The sequence below is a fragment of the Balaenoptera borealis genome, assembly GCF_965194805.1.
Source record: "Balaenoptera borealis genome assembly, chromosome: 17".
In the NCBI taxonomy this organism is placed as follows: Eukaryota; Metazoa; Chordata; class Mammalia; order Artiodactyla; family Balaenopteridae; genus Balaenoptera; species Balaenoptera borealis.
The window spans coordinates 7,028,393-7,052,508 of NC_138876.1; the positions used below are offsets into that span (position 1 = coordinate 7,028,393).

General features: G+C 50.1%; 1 protein-coding gene across 6 annotated transcripts in view; it reads left to right on the plus strand.

Moving 5' to 3' along the window:
- Positions 1-24,116, plus strand: part of ZFAT (zinc finger and AT-hook domain containing) — a 404,316-nt gene that overhangs the window by 55,825 nt on the left and 324,375 nt on the right. For all 6 annotated transcript variants that reach the window (XR_014236662.1, XM_082364604.1, XM_082364603.1 and 3 more), the window contains 2 exons: positions 17,720-17,908; positions 19,639-19,789. Coding sequence is in view for 5 of the 6 variants with exons in the window: in XM_082364604.1 (XP_082220730.1) it covers positions 17,720-17,908; positions 19,639-19,789 (340 nt within the window). In the remaining variant the exon portion in view is untranslated. The remainder of the gene's footprint in view (positions 1-17,719; positions 17,909-19,638; positions 19,790-24,116) is intronic.

The window sequence follows — 24,116 nt, forward strand, 5'->3', positions numbered from 1 at the left end:
CCCATGTGTCCCCACTCCTACCCTGTGGCTGGCCCAGCTCTACCACGCTTGTGTCTTAAAACCAGTCTCATTTCTACTTCGTGGATGTTGATTTTGTTCATTTCAGTATACCTCTCTCAGCTTTTTCTCTAACCTCGTGGGAAATGAAAGTTCCATCCTGTATGGTCCTGATGTTTATTTCCTATTCTGTAATTAATTAGGCAGTCTCTTCAGCAGTGGCAGACAGGCACAGTCCTTTCTAACACGATTATCACTTCCTCCAGTGCTAAGCTGTATAGAAAACGGCCTCGTAGTCCATTGATCTGGATGACCTAAGTGCACTTTAATTTAACAGATACCAAATGGAAAGGTAGAAGCTCTGGGTGTTTTTCCCTTTCTGGCCACTGCTGAAGCTTCTAAAATATACAGAAGTGACCTTACGCCCAGCTGCCTCGTGGCTGACGTCCCTGTGATGATTGCTCCACGTTCCTTAGTTTGCCAAGCACAATATTACAATTTGGAAAATTCTTGCGTAATTGTTTTAATTCATGCTCTGTAAAGAGCAGTTTAGTGACATTTCAAAGAATTGACCTTGACTCTTTCGCTTGTTAAAACAATTAGAAGAAAACAAAATAAGCTTTTTCCCTACACTGAACCATGGCAGGTTAAAATAATATTTTTGATATATATTCAACATTTATTTATTTTATTCTGCATTTGAATAGTAAAAGAAACCAGGAAAAGAGATTTTTTTTTCCAATGACATTATGTGGAACAGCTGGTGTTTTTGAAAAACATTTTGCAGCCTACAGAAATCAATATGTCAAGTTTATAAAAGTGACTTCTGAACCTTTCTAAGCTTGTTATTTCTGGGGTCATTTTATGCAAGGAGAGTTGCAAAAATTTGCTCTTATTCTTGTTAAATCCTCCTTAAAGAAGACAAGGCATTTATTATTTATTTATTTATTTTTAAATTAATTTTTAAAATAAATTTATTTATTTATTTTTGGCTGCGTTGGGTCTTCGTTGCTGCGCGTGGGCTTTCTCTAGTTGCGGTGAGCGGGGGCTACTCTTCGTTGTGGTGCGCGGGCTTCTCATTGCGGTGGCTTCTCTTGTTGCGGAGCACGGGCTCTAGGTGCGCGGGCTTCAGTAGTTGTGGCTCGCAGGGCTCTAGAGCGCAGGCTCAGTAGTTGCGGCGCACGGGCTTTGTTGCTCTGCAGCATGTGGGATCTTCCCGGACCAGGGCTTGAACCTGTCTCCCCTGCATTGGCAGGCGGATTCTTAACCACTGCGCCACCAGGGAAGTCCCCAAGGCATTTATTTTAAGATCTTATTTAAGATGCACCTAAATCTTCATGAGAATTTTTTACAGCAATATTTCAAGTGTCTTCTACTGTATTTGTGTTAGCAAAACAGCTGACTTGATAAGCAGCTTCTGTGATCGAAAACTGTTTTGAGTGAGTCGGGTTTGAAAATTTGCAAGTGGAAAGGTAGAGCAGTGTCAGTCTCTGAGTAGAACACTTTTCTCTGTGGAAAGATGTAGAATGGTAAAGTCTGTTTCCTCTCGCTGCCCTGTGAACCCTGTTTTATCTCTGTGCTAATCAGGGGAATGCAAAGTGCAGTGGCCTCCAAGCATACATGGTCCTCAGCATGCTTGGAAATGTGGGACTTTGGGACAGTTAGTGTCACCTTTCAGTGACCCCCCCCCCCTCGTCCCACTTTCCTCCTGTCTCTCCAGCTCCTCCTGCCCCACCTGCTTCGTGAGCTTGGGCCCTTCTGTTTAGCCCTTAACTGTCGCAGGTTCTGTCGGTGTGGGCCAGGGTACGCCCTTATAACCAGCCTCCCCCATCGCGGTGGCCACACAGAACCAAGCTTTCCTTCTTGTTCTGCTGCAGACTCTCAGGAGGCTCTGCTCACCCAGGGACCCAGGCAGAGAGAGCAGTCAGCATCCTGAACACAGCTGGTCACCGGGCAGGAGGGGAGGAGAGCCTGAGGGTTTCATGTCAGCCCAGAAGTGACCTCTGTCATTCCTGCCCCTGCAGTTCATTAGCCAGAACTGATCTCCCCCAATGTCAAGGGCCCAGGGAGAGTGACCCTGCCGTGCCCAGGGTGGGGGAGGACTGGAAAGGTTTGGTGGCTGTCACTAGTGGCAACCGCATGGCTCCTACCATTTCCATGGATTTGCCCACAGCTGTGGTCTGGGGACCTGCAGATGTCCTCCTTGCCCCGACCATGTCCTGAGCGCAAGGCCTGTGTCTCAGTCTGGGGTCCCACAGGCTCCTTATAAATGTTCCCCTGCTCTTCTGTCCTGGTGACTGGCCACCCCATCCAGGTGTCTCATCCAGAAACCTCTCCCTCACCTGTTGCATCCGGCCACTTGCCACAGTCAGCTGACTTTTCCTGCTAAATATTCCTCTGATTCTTCTCTGCATCTCTGCTGCCATTCTTGGGGTCAGGCTCCATCATCTCCTACATGGACTCTTGTAAGAAGTCTGGTCTGCCCTCCCTCTCTGATCCATGCTCGATGTGCATCAGTGATCTGCAAATATATCCCCAATAAATATTTACTTATTTACTAATAAGTTGCTTTTTTTTGGGGGGGGGGCACTAAGAAGGCTTGGTTTCTTTTTTTTAATTTAATTTAATTTATTTATTTATGGCTGTGTTGGGTCTTCGTTTCTGTGCGAGGGCTTTCTCTAGTTGTGGCAAGCGGGGGCCCCTCTTCATCGCGGTGCGCGGGCCTCTCACTACCGCGGCCTCTCTTGTTGCGGAGCACAAGCTCCAGACGCGCAGGCTCAGTAGTTGTGGCTCACGGGCCCAGTTGCTCCGCGGCATGTGGGATCTTCCCAGACCAGGGCTCGAACCCGTGTCCCCCGCATTGGCAGGCAGATTCTCAACCACTGCGCCACCAGGGAAGCCCAAAGTTGCATTTTTAAAATTTAATAATCAGGACTTCCCTGGCGGTCCAGTGGTTAAGACTCCACACTTCCACTGCAGGGGGCGCGGGTTCAATCCCTGGTCGGGGAACTAAGATCCCACATGCCATGTGGTGTGACCAAAAATTTAAAAATAAAAATAAAAACAATTTTAAAAAATTTAGTAAGTATCGATGGAGCTCTTGATATGGGTCTGTTCTGAGTGTCTTGCAAGTATTAATTTATTTTCTCTTCACAAAAATCCTACCAGATGGTTACTGTTTTTATCCTCACTTCACAAACTAGGAAACTGAGGCAAGCATGCTGTTCAGTGTGACCCGGTAGGAAGCGGTGGACCCGGGATGGGAACTCAGGCGTTTTGGCTCAAATACATACACTGCCGTGTGCGTGTGTTGTAGGCATTATGAAACATACGTAAGATATACATTTCAAAAGGAAGAGGTAAGAAGAGTAAAGAGGAATTCTACTACTTTCTTCCCAGGTTTCAGTGGGTTGTCCCAGGCATCCCCTGGACATGTGCCTTCTGCTTTGGAAACCATGCCTTTCCTGGCCATTAGAGCCATCTTTCTGGAATGCAAACCGGTCACATCCCTTCCCTGAAGACAGCCCGCCCTGGTGCCCACCGCTGCTCAGAGACAGTCCAAGCTCCTCAAGAACCTGCTAGGTTGTTTATGTATGACCTGGCAGCTGCCGCCCTGTACCCTGATTTCTTACCCCGTCCCATGGTGCCCACCTACGACTCTGTAATGAACATCCAGAGGCCACAGTGCCCTGTGCTCTCTTGGTTTCTCGTGGGTTGTCCATTTTGCCTGGCATGCCCTGCTTCCCTTTGCCCTCTGAAAAACTACACTTGTCCGCAGCCAGCGCTCGGTAAATATCTTGTGAGTGAAAGCATGAATCTTCATGGAGCAGAAACTGGGACTGTGCAGCGTCTAATGGGGGAAACCCAGCATGTTTCATCACTTCCGTTTGCGCTTCTGTGCGGAGTGGGTCACAGGACGCGGGAGAGGTCCCGGGTTCGTGTTGCTGACTGTCTGTCTGGCCATTGTACTGGCTTCCACTCAGCTTTTGACCCTGCAGTTGTTTTCCTTCTTTCCTCCTTCTACCCTGCTCTTCCCGTTTCAGGTTTCCGCTGTCCTTCTTTTCACCTGTATCCGAGGGTTGCCTGTGGAGGTTACCTCTCCTTTGCCAGTGCTGTGGAGTCATCTGAGCTAGAGTCTGGGGTCATCCTTGAGTCCTCCTCTGGCTGACCTGCAGCCTGCCGGCCCCGTCAGCCTGCTGACCCCCTCCCCACAATTCTGGAGCCCTCGGTCGGTCTCCTCTCCGGGCGTCCTCCCTGCCCCGGGTCTGGCCTTCTCGTCTCTCATAGGGACTCTTTGCGTAGCAGACTGGCTGCTCCGCTTCTAGACCTGCTCCCCATAAGCTCGCCCTTCCCAGAAGGACGTCACGTGCCAAGGTGACACGTCACGTTGTTGCTGAGAGCCCTCCCATGGCCTCCCCCGCTGCATGGAGGGGTCTCACCTCTGCCTGCTTTCCGCCCCACTTGTCCCACGGGCTCTTTTGTGCAGGCAGCTTTTTCTTCTTGGAAGGCTGCCCTCAACCCTCTAAGCCAGCTCCCTAGCTGCTTCTCATGCTTGAGGCCGGCCCGGCGCCCTAGTGCAGGCAGCCCTGCTAAACGTCCGCTGAAGGTAAACAGCTGCACGTGACCTTTCTCTCTCCAGTAGCTCCTGACACTTGGAATAAAATTCAGACAAATGAGAATGGGATCCATTGTCAGAGTTGTTTATGGAAGGAAGAGCGTGTGAGAGATCTACAGCCTTGAGCCCGTGGGAGCTCTGACAGGCCCCAGAGACGGGCCCTGGGTGAGCAAGCTGTGGGTATGGCTCAGGCTGCTACGTTTGGCAGATGTTTGTTTACGTGCTTCCATAATTCCAGAGGCGAGCTGGTCCAGAGCTTCCTGTAGGTCCACAGAATCCTAGACCCAGGTCAGAGGGAGCGTGATGCCTGTGGGCCCCGGCTGGGCCCCGCAGGGGTGATGGTGCCTCCTCTTACCGTGTGCCCGTCTGTGCCAGCTGCGGTCAGGGTGCTGAGCATCTGTTCTCATCCTCCTGCTGGGTGCTAAGGCAGGGCTGCCAGCTCATCGCTTAGACGAAGATACAGGCTCTGCTAGACAAAGGAAACTGCCCGAGGCCAGCTAGTAATTACACGAATCCTGGTCCCTTCGACTTCCGAGCTCCAGCTTTTGTCATGTGGATCCAGCCGTCTTCGAATGCCGGTCCTCTGATTCTCCACCTTGCCCTGGCCCAGAGTCACCTGAATTAAACCTCCAGTCCCTTTGGTGACTAAGTGTCCCAACGTGAGACACGTGACATAAGTCAGGCGTGGAGCTGGCCCTGTGCTCTCTACTACAGACTTGCTGTGACTCTCAGGTAACCAGAGGGCACTCAGTGCCTTTTTTCACGGTGGGAGGCAGGGGCCGGGGGAGAAGAGGAACTAACTAAATCCCACCCAAGCAGGGCTTTATGTCAGGACTTTGGAAGGAGGGCTAGCTTGTCCAGCATCTTGGAGGCCAGCCTCTTGTGCTGCAGCCCCTTTGCGTTGTGCTGTCTGCAGTTCAGGGGGCTGCCTATATCCCGCCTCGAGGGACGTGATGGGAGGGTTGGAGCCTGTGACACAGGGGGCCTTTGCTCCAAGTGATGGCTCTTCAGACAAGTAGCAGCTACTTATTATTTCCCCCCCACCCCCCCATTTTGAAAAGGAGTCTCTCTCTCACCATTAACAACCCGAGTACTGAGAAGTACTGCAAAGAATGGCCCGTGGCCCGTGGCCCAGCGGCCTTTAAAGCCGGACTTACTGCTGTGCCTGGTGCTTCCCAGCTGCTGAGGAGCTGTCTGAAGCCAAGGGCTGAGTGAGATCCCTGCAGCGGCCGATCCTCTTCTCTTTTTTCTCCTCCTTCCTGAGCTTGTTACTGGGCACTAAGCCAGACTTTGGAGATCAAAGCGAGTAAAATGAGTCTCTTCCCTTGAGCAGCTGAGCCTGGGGAGGAGGACCAAGGGGTGAATGGATACAGGACGATGGAGGGGCCAGCCCAATGCAGAGGGGCAGGGCAGGACCACGCACCCGCGGGTGTATCCTGGAGGGCTCCCTGGAGAGAGGGGCCGTGAACTCCATGTCTAAGGCTGACATGGGGGGCGGGGGAGGGGATGGGCTAGGCATTTCCGTCAGGATGGTTGCTGCGAAAGCCTGCAGGCGCAAGGCTGGGGGCGTGTTTGAGGAATGCTGGCTAGTTCACTGTGGTGAGTGCGCAGTGAGGACAGGGTCACAAGGAGGCTTACGGCCTCATGCTCTGCGTGTGCTTATGCTAATAGTTTCCTGTCTGTGGGAACGCTGTGCTCGGAGCAGGTGCTCGCCTGTCCTTCCCTCGGAGCAAGAGAGACAGGAAGACTTGAGAAAGCCTGAGGGGAAGAGGGAAGGTGAGAGTGATGCATAGTGAGCAGGTTCAATAGAATTATCTTGGGTTAATAAGTTTCTTAAACTGCTGCATTAGCAGTGTGGCATGAATCAGTGGTAGAGCCCCAGAATATAATCCCGTATCAGGCTGCTGTTCTGACAACTGTTCTGGGCTTTTTATTAATGTGGCTGATAACACTTGACTCTCTGGGGTGTTCTGAGATTTAATTAGTTCTTGGGCAATTTGGAATAGGTACTTTAGAATATTAGCGCTGTGCTGATTATAAATGAGTGTGTATGAACTAATTTCTACAAATGTGTGATTGCTCATATGGTTAACTCTTCATCTGCCCTTTCCTAAATCAGCTTGCCTTGCTTGCATGTTATTCCATGTCGGGGACTCTGCGAAGTCCCTTGGGGAGTTAGAGGGTAAACACAGACACAGATCCCACTGCTAAGAGTGTGGAGTTGGAAAATGGAACGGTATCCCTCCCACAGGAACTCCTCTAGGACAGGAGGGCATGGTGAGCAAAGAGCGGGAGACTTTGAGATAAAGGGAACTTAGTTGAGAGCTTCTGTATCAGATGAGCTTCGTTTTTCTTAGTGAAGTCAGAGAAGCTCATCAGAGTTAAAGGAGTGTGTGTGTGTGTGCATGTGTGTGTATGGTTAGGAGCTGAGAAAAGTGGGAATATTTCTGAACCCCTGCTGTAGATCTTTCATTAATTCATCGGAAGCATTGATTGAGCACCTACTGTTTGGGTACCAGGCGCGCGGTGGTTGCTGGGCTATGTGATGTCAAGTGAATGGAAGTTTGTGTAGTAAAGTTGTTCAGGGTTTGGTGGGCGGGGCAAACAGATGACACGGACCCTTTGGGGTAAGTGTGGTGAGCACCTGCAGAGGCCACATGGGATCTTAAGGGAGCTCAGAGACGGGGCTTCAGAGGCAGCCTGGGAGAGCAGGGCAGGTCAGGAAGGGCTTGGGCAGAGCTTTGACGTCCACGTGGGCCTGGTGTTCTGAAGGGTGGGTGGGGCTGGAGGTGAGAGGAGGGAGAAGACGGGGGAGGCATGCGGAATGCAGCCTGGCAGAGAGAGTAGCATCCCGTGAGGCCCGGAGGAGGCCGCTGGCCGCACGTGCTTGCGGAGAGACTGTGTAGGAGGCTGGTGCGGGGCCTGGCGGAGGCTCTGCAGTATCTGGTTTCAGCAGTGGCAGTGGGTGTCAGAGAAGGGGGCGTATTCTAGAGCTGCTGAGGAAGTGTGATTCCCAGGCCCTGGGCACAGGCTGATGTGGACGGGAAGTTGTGGGAGGGAGGGGGCCGAGGTTGTGGCTTGGGTGCTGGGGTGGAGGGCGGCCCCTGCCAATCCGGAGAACCCAAGGGAGAAGCAGGTTTGGGGGAGAGAGGGTGAGTTTGTCTGGCCACACACTGAGTTTGGTGGGCCCTGGGTGTCCGTGGGGGTGTCGTCCACCCGGGTGCGGGGCCGGCAGGAGGCCCCTTCGTGGGTGAGGGCGCAGGTGGGTGGTCAGCAGGGGTTGGGATGGAACAGAAGCAAACAGCAGGGTGGCTTCCTGAGGACCCTGGTGCCGAGCATCCCGAGGGAGAGAAAAGCAGGAAGGCCGCCTTAAAGGGGGAGAAGGATGGGATCAACGATGGTCAGTGATGCAGGGAGAGTCAATGAGACGAAGCTGGGATAAGAGTCCTTTGGTCTTGGGAATGTGCCTTGTGCCGACCTGAGCAGGAGCCGTGTCAGTCGGGGATGCTTGACATGGCAGGGGTGAAGATGAGATTTTGGGGCCGGAAAGAGGGGTCATCTAGAGATGACTGAAAGCGTCGCCCCGTGGAGCTGGCAGCAAGCAGATGGCGACTTGAGAGGTTACTAAAGGGATTATTTGTAAAGTGTGGGCAGGTGTTGGTCCTGGGGGAGGCTGGGGACAGTGGGGAGTCGTTGTCACCCGAGGTGTAGAGGCAGGAGAGAGCTGCCGCCTTTGCAGGGAGGGGGCCTGGAGAATATCCCCCCCTACTCCCCTCCCTCCCTCCCATCTTCTGCTGGTGACTTCTGCTGGTGACTCTGTGGGAGCCCAGAGGGCAATGGAGCCCCTGTGTGACCCTTACAGGTGAGCCTCCGGGAGCTGGGTGGAGACAGATGAGGGTGGGCCTGGAGGGGCAAGTGGGAACTTTCTAGAACACTGGGGACACTGGATCTTTGCTCATTACCCTTAGAACGGTGCACATGCTTGGTCTCTGCTCCTGAAGCAGGGCCGCCTTTGGCTGAAGTCAGGGCGCCTCCCCGCGTGAGGGCCCCGGGCGCTGTCGTAGCAGTCTCAGCACCGAGGGGTGCGTGCACCCGCCTGGGAACTCCCGCTTCCATGTTGCAGTGTCATCACTTCTTAAACGCCGTCTTTTCAAAGGGAAATGAGATGTAAAGAACTCTGTCAGCACGCTGTGGTTGAAGAGCCGTGAGGCACGGATGTCACGAAGTTGAACGATACCGTTCCGGGACGCGCTGACGCCGCAGAGCGCTGCAGGCTCGGGGGCGGGGTGAGGCAGCCCTTCCCGCGCCTCTCCTGGTAGCACAAACCCGCCAGAACCGCCGAAGCCCTGATCCCAGCCCAGCCCTGAGCTGCACGTGCGCCTCTTCAGGCGTGAAGTCACCGGCCCCGAACGCGTGCGGCCTGGGGGCGACTGCGTGATTCCCCCCGCCCCCCTGTGAGAGGACTCTGCCACCTTCCCTCACTTGAACCTCACAATGACTCATTTTGCAGATTCGGACCCTAGGTGTGGAGAGTTCCAGACTGGTCCAGCTCGACGACAGAGCTGGAGTGTAGCTCACACACCCTGGCTCTGCCCTGGCCACTCAGAGCAGTGACGGTGGTGAAGGTGGTATTTGACAGTCCCTCCTGCATCCTCATCCACTTGTTTGAAAGCTGAGGCACTTGCGGCTGAGATGGAGGGCTGGGAGGGCCGTGGAGGGGGTAGCTAGTGGGGGGCTGGCTTGGGCCCTACCCACTTTAACCAGAGCAGTCATGCCCTTTTATTGATTATGTTGAAATTGCTTAAAGAATTCACTCAAAATGTCCTGCTGCTAAAAAAAAAAATGTTTGAAAACCACATCCTGATACAGCTACGATCACAACTGGATTCAGATGGTGATGCAGCACGGTGTGAAATTTGCTGGACAAGGGCACTTCAGCCAAGCACCTCATATTCCGGAAAAGCACATTTTATTAGAGCCTTGGAGGAAAAAATGAAATGTAAAAAGATTGATTAAAAAGGCACAGTGTAAAAAAAAAAAAAAAGGCACAGTGTGCACATGACAGTAGAGTTAGAGGCGCTAGTTAATGCTCATGAAAGTGCTTTGCAAACTGTAATGAGCCTCTCAGAAGATAAGGTCGTGCTATTATAGTGGTACAGTTTACCTCCCTCTCATGATTATTGACTAAGGGAAAAATACCAGACAGGCATAGACCACTGTCAGATATTTCAGTCTGAAACCCTTTGTTGCTGATGGGATTAACACTGACCTTCCTTCCTGTGCCCTTGCTGGTCTACCAGCAAGGTTGATGGTATCCCATCTCTTCTGCCTTTTAAGCATCTCAGACAGATTTCCGCTCTTGATCTCACTTAAAATCACATCCTGCTTTCTTTTGGATAGAGCCTTTTGTAGAGCTCAGTGAAGATATTACAGATGCTTCATACAATTTGAAGATAAAATGCTACCTTAAAATTCATTGCGTAATGAACACATGCAAAATAGCAGCATACTTGGAAGGCGGTTCATCTGGAAAGCACTACCTAGAAGACTTGGAGTGGGACCTGGGTGCCCCCTCACGCCCAGCTCCCCTCACTGTCTTCATTTTCCATGCTGGCTGTATTTATTGAAAGAGATCCGCTTGCTGCCCGTCCCTCACCAGGCACTCTGTGTCAGCCCAGGGGGTCAGCTGGGCATTCTCTGAACCAAGAGTGAGTAAATCACCCCAAATTACCCATTGGCATCAGCCCGGGAGCCTGGGTGTCAGCTGGGGTTCTCCGACTGTGTCAGAAGAGCCACCTTCAGTTAGCCTTGTTCATTGCCAGAGGGTTTAGTCTGTCTCAGTGCAGGGAAGGTAGACATTTACCAGTTTGAACAGAACAGAAACTCGAGTTTTCTTCACTTTCCAAGAATTGCTTCTTTGTAGCGAGGAGCGTGGCTGCGGAGCAGGAGAAGCGGGCCGCCGTCGCCGCGCACGACAGGACGTCAGCGCCTGGCCCTGGAAGCGGGGGCCGGAGCGGCCGTCTGCTGCGCCAGCGCTGCCAGCTGGGCCGGCCCTGCGCGTTGTGTGCGTTCATGCGGGCAGGCGGGCGCCCAGGTGGGCCGTTCATCTGCATGGCGATCAGGAGCAAATGGCCTCTTGCCGCTTCTGGGGACTCAGCTGAGGACGCACTGAGCAAGTGCCAGCCTTTATTTTCTCAGCCAGCCTTCAGCACAGATGGGCCAGGGCCCTGTCAGAGAGAGGAGCGGGGAGGAGAGGGGCTTCTTAGAAATAAGACCAGGCATCGTGGTGCACGAAGAGCCTTTAAGCTGAGCACCATTCCCCACGGAGGAAGCAGAGCAATGGTCGTGGACCTCACTTCTCGGCTGACCGGCCAGGCCCCCTGTCCTCTTGGTCCCCGTAGGACAGCACTAGGCTTTGCCACTTGACCACGGCCTCTCACCACGGGGCCTGCTGTTTGTTGGTTCCTCTCTGGTCCTTTGTCTAAACTTCTCCTCCTGGCCCATCGGAGGCAGGAGAGGGCAGCCGGGAGCCCGCGCTTTGCAGTCAGAGGGACTCAGGCGTGATGCGGGGTGTTTGTAACGGGCTCAGGAACAGTCCAGCTTCTCTAGGGCCCAAGGACTAAAGGAGAAGATGGCGGGAGGGGCTTTATGATGGGTGGGGCAGCCTTCCGTGTTTGCTCGTCTCCCCGAGGGCAGGGACAGGCCGGGCTCTTCTCTGGGGCCCCAGAGCCCAGCACAGGGCCAGGCGTCTGAGAGACCTTCACTTGTAATCTGTTTAATGAAGGGCTGACTCTCCCGCTTTGTGAAGGTGAGGTCCCACCCATCTCTTTCCACTTCACGGAGCCCTTCAGGGTAGTGGCCCGGTGGCAGGTGTCCAGCAAAATGGGCTCAATCCTGCCAAGCTGCGTTGCACTTACACTGTCTAGGGGACAGACCAGAAACAAAGTCAACAAGTAAATAAACAAGCCCTGTCACAATTGCTTTCCCCATCAGTAGAAACTGGTCATGTGAGATGTGTTTGTTAGAGCACTGGACCACACCGCATAAATATTCAGACTTGTTTTATTCCTGTAAAAGGGGCAGATGATTTTATAAGATTCTTTTTATTTTGATTTTATGAGATTCTGATCAAAGGTTATTTTTCCTTTGTAGAATGGAGTAGGGCCCTCTAAAGAATGGTTCTCTTAAAAAAAAAAAAATTCAGACTTGTTCATCTTCCAAATGCCTGTGCTCTTTCACCAGGCTCAGGTAAAATGAGAAATTTAAAAATTACCTTCTGATATATTATGTAATCTACTTATTTATTATGTTTTAACTGTATTGTCTGTCTTTACCCACCAGCACGTAAACTCCAGAAGGCAAGAGTCTCTCTCTGTTTTGTACCCTGCAGTATCACAAATGCTTAGAACAGGTCCTGGCACTCCATAAGTATATGTTGAGTGACTGTGGCTGGTAAAGAACAAATACATTCTGTAGTGCTGGGATAATTTACAAGTAAATATTTCTTTCTTTTGTGTCGAAATGATGGTTTGTTTGAAGATGGACCCTGAGAAAATTTGGAAATGGGAGAACAAGGGAAAAAAAAGCTCACAAAGAGAATGTCTTATTAAGTATGAGGGAATCATTGTTGAACTTGGTATTAGAAATAGAAATTCTGTTTTCAGAAGAACACTACTTGACATGAATCCTTAACCAGATTGAGGAGAGGGTCATAACTAGCAAACAGGCAGAGGAACTGAAGAGGTAGACCTGGAGTCAGACCCAGTGTGGACTTGGCCTTTCTGAGTCACAACCAGGACGAGTCCTACAAATAAAAGTGAGTGTGTCCACAGAGCCTGGTGGGTTAATTTGTCTCAGGCTCCAGCAGCGTCAGGTCTGGAGTGAGGGTGTTTCCTCCGTGAGCCTGGAGAGCGGGCCCATCCTGGGCTAGTTTGGGTGGGAGATGTGGGCGGAGAGTCCACAGGACTTGTCAGTGGAAGTTCTTATGAGGTTCTGGGACTTTCGGACTAGTGATGACCTTTGCTGATTAAATCCAATTACCTCTAGAGGCTGGAAACCAGAGATGCGACCCTCTACCTCATTCTGCAGCAGACGCTACACGTAGCACATCCCAAAACACCAGGGTAGGAGATCAGAGTGGAGGGAGAGACTTGGGAAGAGGACAGCCTGGTGGGTAGGAAGCGGGCAGAGACTCAGACGTGCCTGTTGCTGCGCTTCTCCTCTGTGCCGCCTTGGCACGTGGTGAAGAGTGGCTGGAGCAGGGGACTGTGGAGAAGCTCCGTGTGGGAGACCGTGGTGCAGGTGAGCCGAGGGAGGGATGCGGGCGCCGGCAGGACTCCTGGGCTGCATGCAGGAGCGATTCAGTGGCAACTTGGAAAAGTACAGAGATGGGTCAAGTGAGGATGCAGGGAAATCCCCAAACAAGCAGGTCAAGTGGAAATGAGGACTTCTTTGGTGTCCAAAGGGAGTGAGCACAAAATTACCCACAAGACTTTTATTCAGATGTCCTTCTCTTTCTCCCTCCACCCTCCCTGTTTTCTGCACACAAGTGTGTAGCACCTTCTACGTGCTTGACCTGTTGCTGGGGATGAGAATAGATAGTCCTGCGGGCTGCAGTGGGCCGGGCACAGGGCTACACGTGCACAGGGATGGGGCAGAGAACCCTCATTTCTCTACAGGAGACACTTGCCTTTGTCGTCCAGGGTCTTCATGCCCTGTCCCCGCCTGCCCTTCTTCCACCTCTCGGCTCCCCTTTCTTATATGCGGCGTTTTACCCGGAACTACCTGCTGTTTCCTGCACGCACACGCTTCTTGTTCTGTAGCGGCTGTGTTCTTTCCACCGCGCTCCAGTCATCAAGGAATTGGGTTAAGATAACTCCAAGAATCATTTCCAAGGCTGCTTGTACAGTGTCTGCCACGTGGTGCCTGGATCAGTGGGAAAACTTACTGTGGAAACTGCTGGAAGCTCTCGAGAGTGGAATGTAGCTGAATGGGCTGTGGATCCATGTCGCGTGGGGCCACAGGGAATTGATGGAGGGCGTGGGGGCTTGGAGGTGCACGTTTGGGACAGTTTTGAATCGGGGGTGACTTAGCTTATGCTCCCTGCAAGCTGCCCTGGCTGCAGGCAGTTACTGGGGTGGTGATCCCAGGAAGCAGGAGTGAGGTGTGGGGAGGGTGAGACAGGGAAGGGGGAGAGACAAGGGTTTGCTGCTGGGTTCCAGCTGTGGTCACTGGGCGTTTGACTCTGCCAGGATCTCGAAGCTTCCAGAATGTGTCCCAGAAGTGTGCACTCAAGTCGGGAGCCCAGAGTGGTTGTGCATTGGTTCCCATCCCTCCTTGGTTGAGGGTCGTCCCCACCACGTTGACCCGTCTCCACCTCTGGGCTGCAGGGGCCCAGCTCGAATGCTACAAGACACCTGTGCAAGCTTGAGGTCGGACGCTGGGGTGCAGGGTGAGCCTGAGTGTCCACCGTAGCTGCTGCCAAGGTCGTGTGTGGGCCTTGGGGACATAGTGAGAGCCCTGCTGGCATTTGCTACGGGGAGGATCAGAGCCCACACAGGCACAGAAGGATGCTGGTGGCCGTCCAGGAGGTGGAAGGTGCATCTTCTCCCACTGCCCACTGTTTTACTCTGCATTTTCTTTTACTCTCTCGTATTGCCAGCTCCTCCACCTCCTTTCTCCTGCCGTCCTCCTTACATAGCAGCTCCGTCTCCCTGTTGGGAGGGTCTCAGAATTCAGAGATGCAGAGCTTATCTGATTTGACCCCCCATGTGGTTCAGTCTTTCTCACAGCATCACGATTGCTATGTGAAGCTCCTCGAAAACCCTCCTGAGAAACGCATCTCTAAAGCCACCCCTCCCTCGTTGGATGGCTCTGACTGCTGGAAATTTCTTCCTCTGGTGAAGTCTGTTGCTGACCTCTACCCATTGGTCCTAGCTTCGCCTTTTTGAGCACAACAGAGCAGGTCTTCATTGTGTTCTAGGTTAGGTCCTCTGCTATTGGTCTGTGTCAGGCTCAATAAAATAACAAGAAGACACAGACCTGATTTCCTGGAGGTTACAGCACAGATGAGGCATCCAAACAGACAATTGCAAAGCAGTGTGGGAAGTCCAACCATTGATAATGTTGATATCTTGGGGGGGGTGTGTGTGTGTGTGTGTGTAAATCTGAACTGCCTCTGTCATCTGGACAAGCAGGGGCCTGTGGGTTGGGTGTTAGATGTTACGTGGACCTGCGTGCAGTTCCAGGGGCTGTAGTTCAGTATTGGAGCCTGAAGGAGTGAGCAGATGAGTACACGTGGGTGCGTGCTTGGGAATCTTGGCCTTGAGGGTGCAGGGGTCATGGGAGAGATGATTGATGGCAAATCTTGGAGGACTTTATCTAGCACTTTCTGCTCATGGAGATGGGAGGGAAGCCATCGAAGAGTTTTAAGCAGGGGAGTGACAGGGTCAGATTTGGGTTTTAAAAACGATTCACTCTCTGGTCAAGATGGAAAATGGTTTGGAGAGTGTGTTAGTTGAGATACTTTCAGTAGAGGCATCAATTAGAAACAAATTGGAAAGTGGGAATGTCCATTCTCCCATGTCACAGATGCATGGGGATCAGCGGTTCCAGGGTGGGGTCAGGTCGGATCGGGGGGTGCAGATGTGCCATTGCTGTCCCAGGGTCCATCCTTCATTCCGGACCCTCAAGGCGTCGACCTGGGCTTTCCCTTGATCTCTTGTAGGTTCTGGCTGGTTGCCTCAGTTCCAGGCAGTGGACATAGTGATGCCCAGTGAAGGAGAGGTTTTCTTAGGGAAGGAAACCGTTCCCAGAAGCCCTTGGCAGCCTTCACCCCAGACCCCGTTGGCCACGCTGGGGTCCAGGATTTCCCGCTGCCAGAATGGCTGGAGCGGCCTCCTCGTTGTCCTGGGGACCGGGCAGGGTGGCTGAAGCAAGGACACGAATAGGAGCTGTGGTAATAGTTGGGCTGAGAGACCAGAGTCCCATCCGGTCTCCTCATCTCCACCTGGGTCAACTCCCGTGTCTTTAGCGGGTTTCAGTCCTCCAGACTTTTTTCCACTCCTGTCCACCATCCTTGTGCGCCCAGTTCTGCAGTGTATTCTTAACACACGATGCGTAAAGCTGAGTCCAGACGTGGTCAACCCAGTGCAGAGTGTGGGGAGTGTCAGCATGATCGCTTCAGCTACTTCGTGGTCATGCCGGCTGACACTGTGTGTATGCTTTCGGCTTTTGTAGTTGATTCATGATGTAAACCCAGATTCAGCTTATGGCAAGCTCTAATTCTTGTTTTTTTTTTGTTTGTTTGTTTGTTTTCTTAATGTAAACGTTATCTGTTCCTGCTGTGTCATCCACATATTGAATTGTCATCTGTGGTGAATTCTTTTATAAAGTAAAGCATCATTTTTAAAAGCAAAAAGTCCCATAGTATGTTTCTACCTCTTTATAGCATCCAGTATATTCTATAATTATTTATGCACACTTATCTCTTAAAACTGCCCGATGCAGATCAAAAATCAGACACGATGCAGATCAAAAATCATAGAACATCAGGTAAGCATTGGCAGTGACTTTGGGGATAACTTGTTTTGCCCCGTTCTTTAGCTTTTTAGGAGTCATCGTGTTCTTCAAGGGGGGGATATATGTAACCGTCTTGACTTGTCCCTTTGGCCTTGCAGAGTGCACTCTGAATCATGATCTCATTTACTAATATTTCTTTTCAGTTTGCTGTTATCATGTTTGGTGCTGACACTAATTATATGACTAAGGACCTTTTTTCCAGCAGTTAAAAAAAACCCATGACTGTTTCTACCAGATCTAAAAATGTTCAAGCACCTGGATGATTGGGACAAGCACGAAAAGACTCTCATTTATAGAACACAGAAAATTGTTTGTTTTGATCCACCTGCGCCATTAGCCAAGTTTTTTCCTGGCCTCGTCTTGAGAGGGATTTCCTTCAGCCAGCATGCCGTCCTAGGAGCTTGCACTTCTCCATTTTCTGTCTTGCCTTCAGGTGTCCATCGGTGGGTTTCTGTGTGGGTCCGGCTGTGGGCAGCTTAAATCACGGGAAGCACAGGCTTCCTGAGTTGCCTCAGGCTGTCTCCCTCTGGTTTCTCCCATTTCTCCGGCTTCTGCTTTATTACTTCCTGGTTCTGACTTCACCTCCCTGACAAACCCCTATTCCAGCGCTTTCCAAGCCTGCGCCATGTGCCTGTCCCGTGACCATCCACCCACCCCGCGTTCATCTCTAACGCAGGGCTGTGCCGAGTGGGTCCTGTCTCCTTGTTAGAATGTTCTGAAGAAGTAGTTCTTGGGCAGGCTACTTCAGGTTTGTGGCTGTGATTCTTGGAAAGAGACAACTCCTGTCCTTTCCTTCCCCGTATTTCCTTCTCACTTAGGAATTGGGAATAGCATGCACTCCTTTATGCTTCACTTTGATATGAAGTGTTTCTTACCCCTCAGGCTGCAGGGCTTTCGAGAGCAGGGTCTGGGTCTGTGCCCTGTCAGTCTTTTTTTTTTTTTTTACAATCTCTTTAGGTTACTTTTATTTATTTATTTATTTTGTAGCTAAGCTTGTTTTCTTTTTTTCTTTAAACATCTTTATTGGAGTATAATTGCTTTACAATGGTGTGTTAGTTTCTGCTGTATAACAAAACCCTGTCAGCCTTTATGTTCACCACGCCTGGCACATGGAAGGCACCTACTAACTGGAAGATGAGTAACTGAACGACTTCTTCTTAGGCTGTAAATCTAAAGAAGACCACGTCTTCTCCGCAGTGTTGCTTGCTGATAGATGACTCTGTGGGCTGGTTGGCTTCATGAAAACAAGATGAGTGGCTCTGCCTGCCCTGTCAGCTGTATTCTCTGTGCCCACATGGTGGCCTGTGGCGGGGGGAGGATATTTATTGAATCACATGAAAGACTGAAGAAGCAAAGATGATGCCCGAAGTGGTAAAGGGGCCTGCACGGCACCGTGGACCAATGTCTGTATCACACGTGTATATTCCCTTTACTGTCATCCCGTAAAAGGGCTGGGGTTGTGTGCACTCCCTGACTCCATCACTGACACAGGAGGATATTCTGTGCATCTTGGTATTTGCTCCTTAGGTAACGAATCTGACCTTGAACTGGAGAAGAAGTATAAGGAAGATGATCGAGAAAAGGCCCCGAAGAGACTGCGGACTCAGAGAGTGGAGAAAGTCCAGAAGGTCTGCTCGGGAAAAGAGGCCGCGCAGATCTCCGGAGCCAAGAAGCCCATCATAAGTGTGGTTTTAACGGCTCACGAAGTGATTCCAGGTGAGCAAAACAAGCGGGAGGGGACAGAGTGGGACTCTGTGGGCGGGGCTGTGCCGCAGGCAGCCTGGCAGCTGGGGCTGTGATCCTGAGCGGCCTCATCAGCGTCCGGCTCTCCACTGACTTACCCAGTAACTTGGGCTGAAGGCTGACCTGTCACTGCCCAGGGCTGTGGTGGACGGGCGCGTCCAGAGGAAAGCGAGTGAGGGCCGCTCCTGCTGCTGCCTCCACCACCTCTGCAGCCACGACCTGTCCTGTCGTTTGAGTGGCCACTCAGAGGAGCAGTGGCCAAGGAGAGTGTTGTTTTCTTTGCCCCCTCACCAGCCCCTCTCCTGGATGTCCTCCCCGCCCTTACTGTCCCCGTCCTAAGTGCAAGACCACTCGCACCAGATGGAGGTCGGCTGCTTCTCCAAAACCCTCCACCTAACTTTTTTGTTTTCTTTTTTTGCATTTTTTAGTGGGTTCATCATATATTTTATGATACTAGAAATTCCTATCTCCTCTTCCTTTCACATAAAATAGCCAGTGGGTTTCTTATACTACCCTTTTTAAAAAAAGGTCTCTTCCAGGAAAGGATACTTTAGACAAAAAGCAGTTTATGATAGTAGATTCCAAAGTATAATAATGGGTTTTTTTCTATCCATTTGAGGTGATAGCTGTTAAATAAAATTAAAAAAAATCAAGTTTAGGATTTTGAGGACAGCTAGAGCCTTTTTAACCATCTTTTTTCAGTGCTAATAGTATTGATAACTCATTATTTAAAATGAAAACGCTGAATAAAGGCCTCTTGATACTTCAGTGCAGGGTAAGGTAATCAGTAGAGAAAAAGCCATATAAGATTATGTGACTAGAAGTTGTTTCTGGAAAGTCACTTTGTCTGCCCCACCCTACTTCAGAGAAGTGTTATTCCGGGAAATGGAAATGCCAGGAGAGAGGTTCCTGTGTTTAGCTGTCTCTAGAGAAAGTTTCTGTAATGATTTCTTAAGAATTGATGGTAGTATTTTGAGATTTCTGTAAGGGGGGGGGGTGAAAAGTGGTTAATTTCCTTTGCTATTCCTTTGCTAAACGAGGGGTAGATCGGAGCCTTTTCTTTAGTGCACTTGATATGTAACGTGCGTGTGCATGTACCCTCGTGCACACACGCTGCTATACACGGTCTGTGATCGTTTCACATCCTGGACTTGCACGAATAAAGGTGACCTTTGTGTTTTCCACTCCAGACCTTTCATTTCACAGGGTGGACACAGAGCTCCAGAGGCGGGAGGGTGATGTCATATTTGGGACCAGATCCCAGGCAGCTTAGATTCCTGTTCACAGTTGATTCCACCGCTCCCTTCTGTCTTGATGCTGTTTTACATTTACGTAAAGTTTAACACATGTGGATCTATATGAAATCTTGCAGGGAAGCATGTATGTATATATGGATTTATTTTTTTGTTTTTTAATAAAGAGATCAAGTGAAAATGTATCTCAGAAGAAGGTTTTGATTATTGGAAAACTTGCCCTTTCCCCCCAAACATACACACGTACACACACACACACACACGCGCGCGTACACATATACAAACACACAAGTCAAAGGTGTGAACTGAAGGAAAACTAGTCCCTTGCATGGGTGCCACACAGTAAAGAAATACGCTTCCCAAGGTCTGTCCCCTGCTCTGGGGGCAGGGGTGTGGTCAGGGCCCTCACGGCGCCTCTTTAATACGTGGTGCGTTGTGCCTTCATCTCAGGTGCTACCAAGATTGTTCCGGTGGAGGCTGGGCCCCCGGAAACAGGAGCTGCAGACCCCGAGGCTGCGGCGGCTGACCTGGCGCCCCGGAGAGGGTACCAGGAGTACGCCATCCAGCAGACACCCTATGAGCAGCCCATGAAGTCGAGCAGGTAAAGCGTCTGTTCTGTGTGACTCCAGCCACCGCTGCAGAGGGCGAGAGACGGGCGTGTTAGCTTATCAGGACGCTGTATGCAAACCCATCTGTGAAGTGTTTTGGTTTCTTGACTGAACCTGAGAACCAGCCCCTCCATTACGGCCCTAGAGTGCTGGCTGGGCCCTAGAGTGCTGGCTGAGCCCAGGCAGCCTCTGTGGGGTGCGCGGCAGATGAGCAAGCATGCTTGGGAAACGCAGCGCCTCGGCTTAAGGAAGGTGGAGCGTTTTGCTTAAGGCAGATGTATGCTTCACCTGAATGAAAAGAGGTGTGAACAAGGCCTTACTTAGTAAATTAGCTGATTTTCATAGCTCCACAATTTATAATGAAAAAGAAAATCTCTCTTTCCCCCCTACTTTCAAAAGTAGCACAAGCATCCTGTAGAAGTTTCCAACATCCGTGTGATGTGCAGTTACAGTAACCCATAGCGCCTCTTCTGGTCGTGGTCACTACTATAGACAGCGTGGTTCACAGGCCACCATAATTTTTTCATGATATACTAAAACATAGCACTTTAATTTTGTTATTTTTTTTTCCTAGCACAAAATACCAAAGGCACTGTTATCAACCTATTTTTTTAAACTTACCACACCTTGACTTTTTCCTTTTCAGTACATATTTTTTTAAAGTGCGTTTGCTGTCATGTAGTTGCACTACAGTTTATATATAGCCAGTTTTTGCTTGACGGACAAGGTTTTGGTTCCTCCCTCTTTCCATACTTCTTCAAGACTTCCTGTGGGATAAATTGCTAGAATTGAAATTGCCGTCTTAAAGGATATGAGTGCTTAAAACTTGAATCAACATTGAAAACTGTCCTCCAAATACATTGGGTGAGTTGACGTCCCATAGGGGACTAGCCTGCGTGTTCCCCCCACCCTCCCCATGGTCACCAGCTCAGCTGTGATGCATACCTGCTGACGTAGATCAGCAAACTCTCATCACCTGAGCTCTGTACACATTTTCCCAGCTGAGGGGAAAGACAAAATGCCAGTGCCAGTGGGCTCCCTCTGTTTCTGGAAGAGGGGAAATGAGGTGTTCTTGATGAGAGCGTAAGCTCTAGCACCAGACAGACCTGGGTTGGCTCTAGGCCCTTCTACTGGACTTCAGTTCAACAGATTAAACACCTTCTATGTGCCAGGCACTGGGGATGTGAGAGAGATTAGGACAGACATGGCCACTGCCTGGACGAGGCTCTGCTGTGAATGGACACAAATGCTTTTGCCTCTGAGCCTCTCTTACACCGGCCACAAGATTGTCCAGTAGAATCTGACTTAGTTTAGTGGTGGGAATTAAGGATAACATACATGGAGAGCGCTCTTGTTGAATTATAACATCATGTCATCTGGGTGCTTCATTAATCTGTAGCCTCACTCCTCTCTTCTTGCAAATGTGAGCAACTGAATTAATCGATAAAGCTGTAAAAATCTGCACTCCTTTGGCAAAACTGAAATGGAATTAATTTTGAAGATCATTCTTGTCTCAACCCAGGTTGATCTGTAGACCTTAGTTAATTATCTTCATAATATTTCAAGGTCTGTTGGGGAGGGTTTCAATTCAATGCTAATCTAGTTACAGGTAAATATACTCAATATTTAATCAGTAGATTGAGGCTGTATTCCTGTTGTCAAGCATTCTATTAATATTTTATAGTCTAAATTGTAAAACAGTTAGGAAAGAGGCTTTTCGTATGACGAAAGTCTGAAAATCTACACGGAAAAAAATTATTTGTAATCTCACTACCCTAAGATAAGCACTGTTAATATTTTTAATGTTATTTCCTTCCAGTCTTTTTTCAGCCCATATATTTTATAAAATCGAGTTTATATTTTATTTGCAATTTTGTATCCTGCTTTTAATACTTAATCCCATTATACTTACTTTCCTTTGTTACTCAAATTATTCACGAACTCTGTTTTGTAGTGACGTGCTGTAGCATCGCGATCCACGACTCAGCTCTCCACATTGCAGCCAATGAGCTCTTTGTAAAATTTGATTGTACCCTTTAAGGCTTCACATTGCTGTTAGGAGAACTTGGCCTACAGGGTCTTCCACGGCTGCCACCTCTCCAGCCTGGTCCCCCTCCTGTGCTCCCTCTGGTTCTCTGGGCTCCAGCCATCCGGGTCCTTTTTATTTCCTTGACCTCTCCTGCAGGTGCCTCTTCCTCCTCCTGGATGTCTCCCCTCCCCGTGACTTGGTTAACTCCTGTTCATATTTCAGCTGTCTGCTCAAATGTCCAGTCTTCAGGGCGGCCTTCCCTGTCCCCCAGACAGATCAGTCTGCCTTGACCTGGGCTCCTAGAGCATCCTGCCTTTTTCCATCACAGGGAGCTGGTGGTCCTTATCTGCTCATTTATATGGTTACCAGGCTGGCCCACCACTTAACTATAGAAGGTGCACCACAAGGGAGCATGAGTTGTGTTTGTTTCTGTCCCCATTGTGTCCCCAGTGCCTGGAATACTTTTTTGAAAGAATGAATGAGTGAATGAGTGAGTTAAAAAAAAATAAATGTCCAAACTAGTTCCCTACATTGGAACCTTCAAGCAGCTTCCACTCTTAAACGATTGTGGAAACTCATGCAGTGAGCACCTTTGCTTGAATTTCGTATTCTTTCCTTCGCTAGATTCCCAGCAGTGCAATAACCGGATCGAGGGGTCTGATCTTTTAAAGCTCTGGCTGAATGCTTTCTAAAATGCAGTGGGAGAGAGTGCCTCTCTCAATGAATAGGGGACATTCGCAGTGAAATAATGTGATAGGAATCCCCCGACGTCGCAGCTCTGTGCATCAGCCCACAGGTACAGGCTTGCGCTTGAGAGCCTGGTGCAGGCGGCTTGGCCACTTCTTCCGACACATCACCCTTGGTGGGAGGCAGCACTAAGGGCTTGACCAGGTATTCGGATAATAATACGAAAAGATCAGAGTCAGAGATGCTCCTAAGACCATTTAGACCTTGCACTAGAGAAGGAAATACCGTGACTTGTTTAATTAATGCTGTGAATCCAGAGTTTCTTCCTCCAGTAAAGTGATCACCTTCTGGGTATCTTTGTCATTTAAGAAAGATCCAAATTAGTTTCCTTAAATTAGCCTTGGGTTTAGCGTGCAGGCGTAGTACTGACTTTCAGATTTGAATGTTTTAATTACACCATGAGACTTCTTCCCTCTGGTGTTTATGGACCGCAGTCTGTTTAAATATTTTTCATTTAAAACATAAGGTAACCTGTGTTGGTCAGAGTTGTGTGGATAGTTCCGTAAATATAGACTTTACAGTTACAGTGGGTACAGCTTAATGGTGTCTGATTAACGGCACTAAATGATTGTCAGTGTTTCTGAGGACCTACCTGGATAATCTGGGCAGAGTCCCGAGGGAGCAGTTATGGAGACAGGAAGTCTCACCTGCCTCCTGGGCTCACCTGCCAACTCCTGTCCTGGGTGCAAGTTGCAGCACTTTGGTGACTGTCATTTGTTGATTTCAGAAACAAGGCACACCTGTTCCAATAGCCATGGAAGCCCCACACAGGAGGTCTTCTCCGTGTGTATGGTCCCACCGGCGAGGGGGGTTGGTGTTCACAGTGTTTCCAGGCAGTAGGAGGATGTGGAAGAATGTGCAGGTTCTAGCCTGCTTGGGTTCAAATCCTGGCTTCACCATTTACTAACTGTATGACCTTGGGTTATACTCAGTTTTCTCACCTGTAAAATGGGCATAATGATAGGGTTGAGATTAAATACTTAGCAAAGAGTTTTGAGTATTATAAGTACTCAGTAATTGTTAGCTGTGATGACTATTACCATCTCATTCAGCATACACGTCGCCGTATTGAGAGAGAAAGGACCCGTGAGGCAGACCAGGCTTTCATCCTCTATCGCATACACAAAATCTAACACAGTGCCCGAAACACACAGGCGAGTGGTAATAAAATGGCAATCATTTATTAATTAATGATGTCTGAGTTTAACAAATGGCAGTTGAACAACCTTATTTTCCCTGTCTGAGTTCTGAACCAGACATGCTGGAGGAGGAGGAAGACAGGGGCTCACACATCAGGCCCATGACTGGTGGAGCCATGGGAGAAGGGAGCCTGGGGCAGGTCACACTGAGCTCCCGCTGGCTGTCCTGCACGTCTGCCTCCCCCCACCTCGGTCCTTGACTGCTGCCGCCAGACTCTCCTGGCTGAGCGCCTACCGTGTCACGTGCTGTCCACAGGCAGACGCCTTCTCACCAGAAAGGCAGGAGTGAGCGTGGCTGTGGAGGCTTGGTCCTGTTCCAAAGTCCCCGCTCAGATACGCCACTTC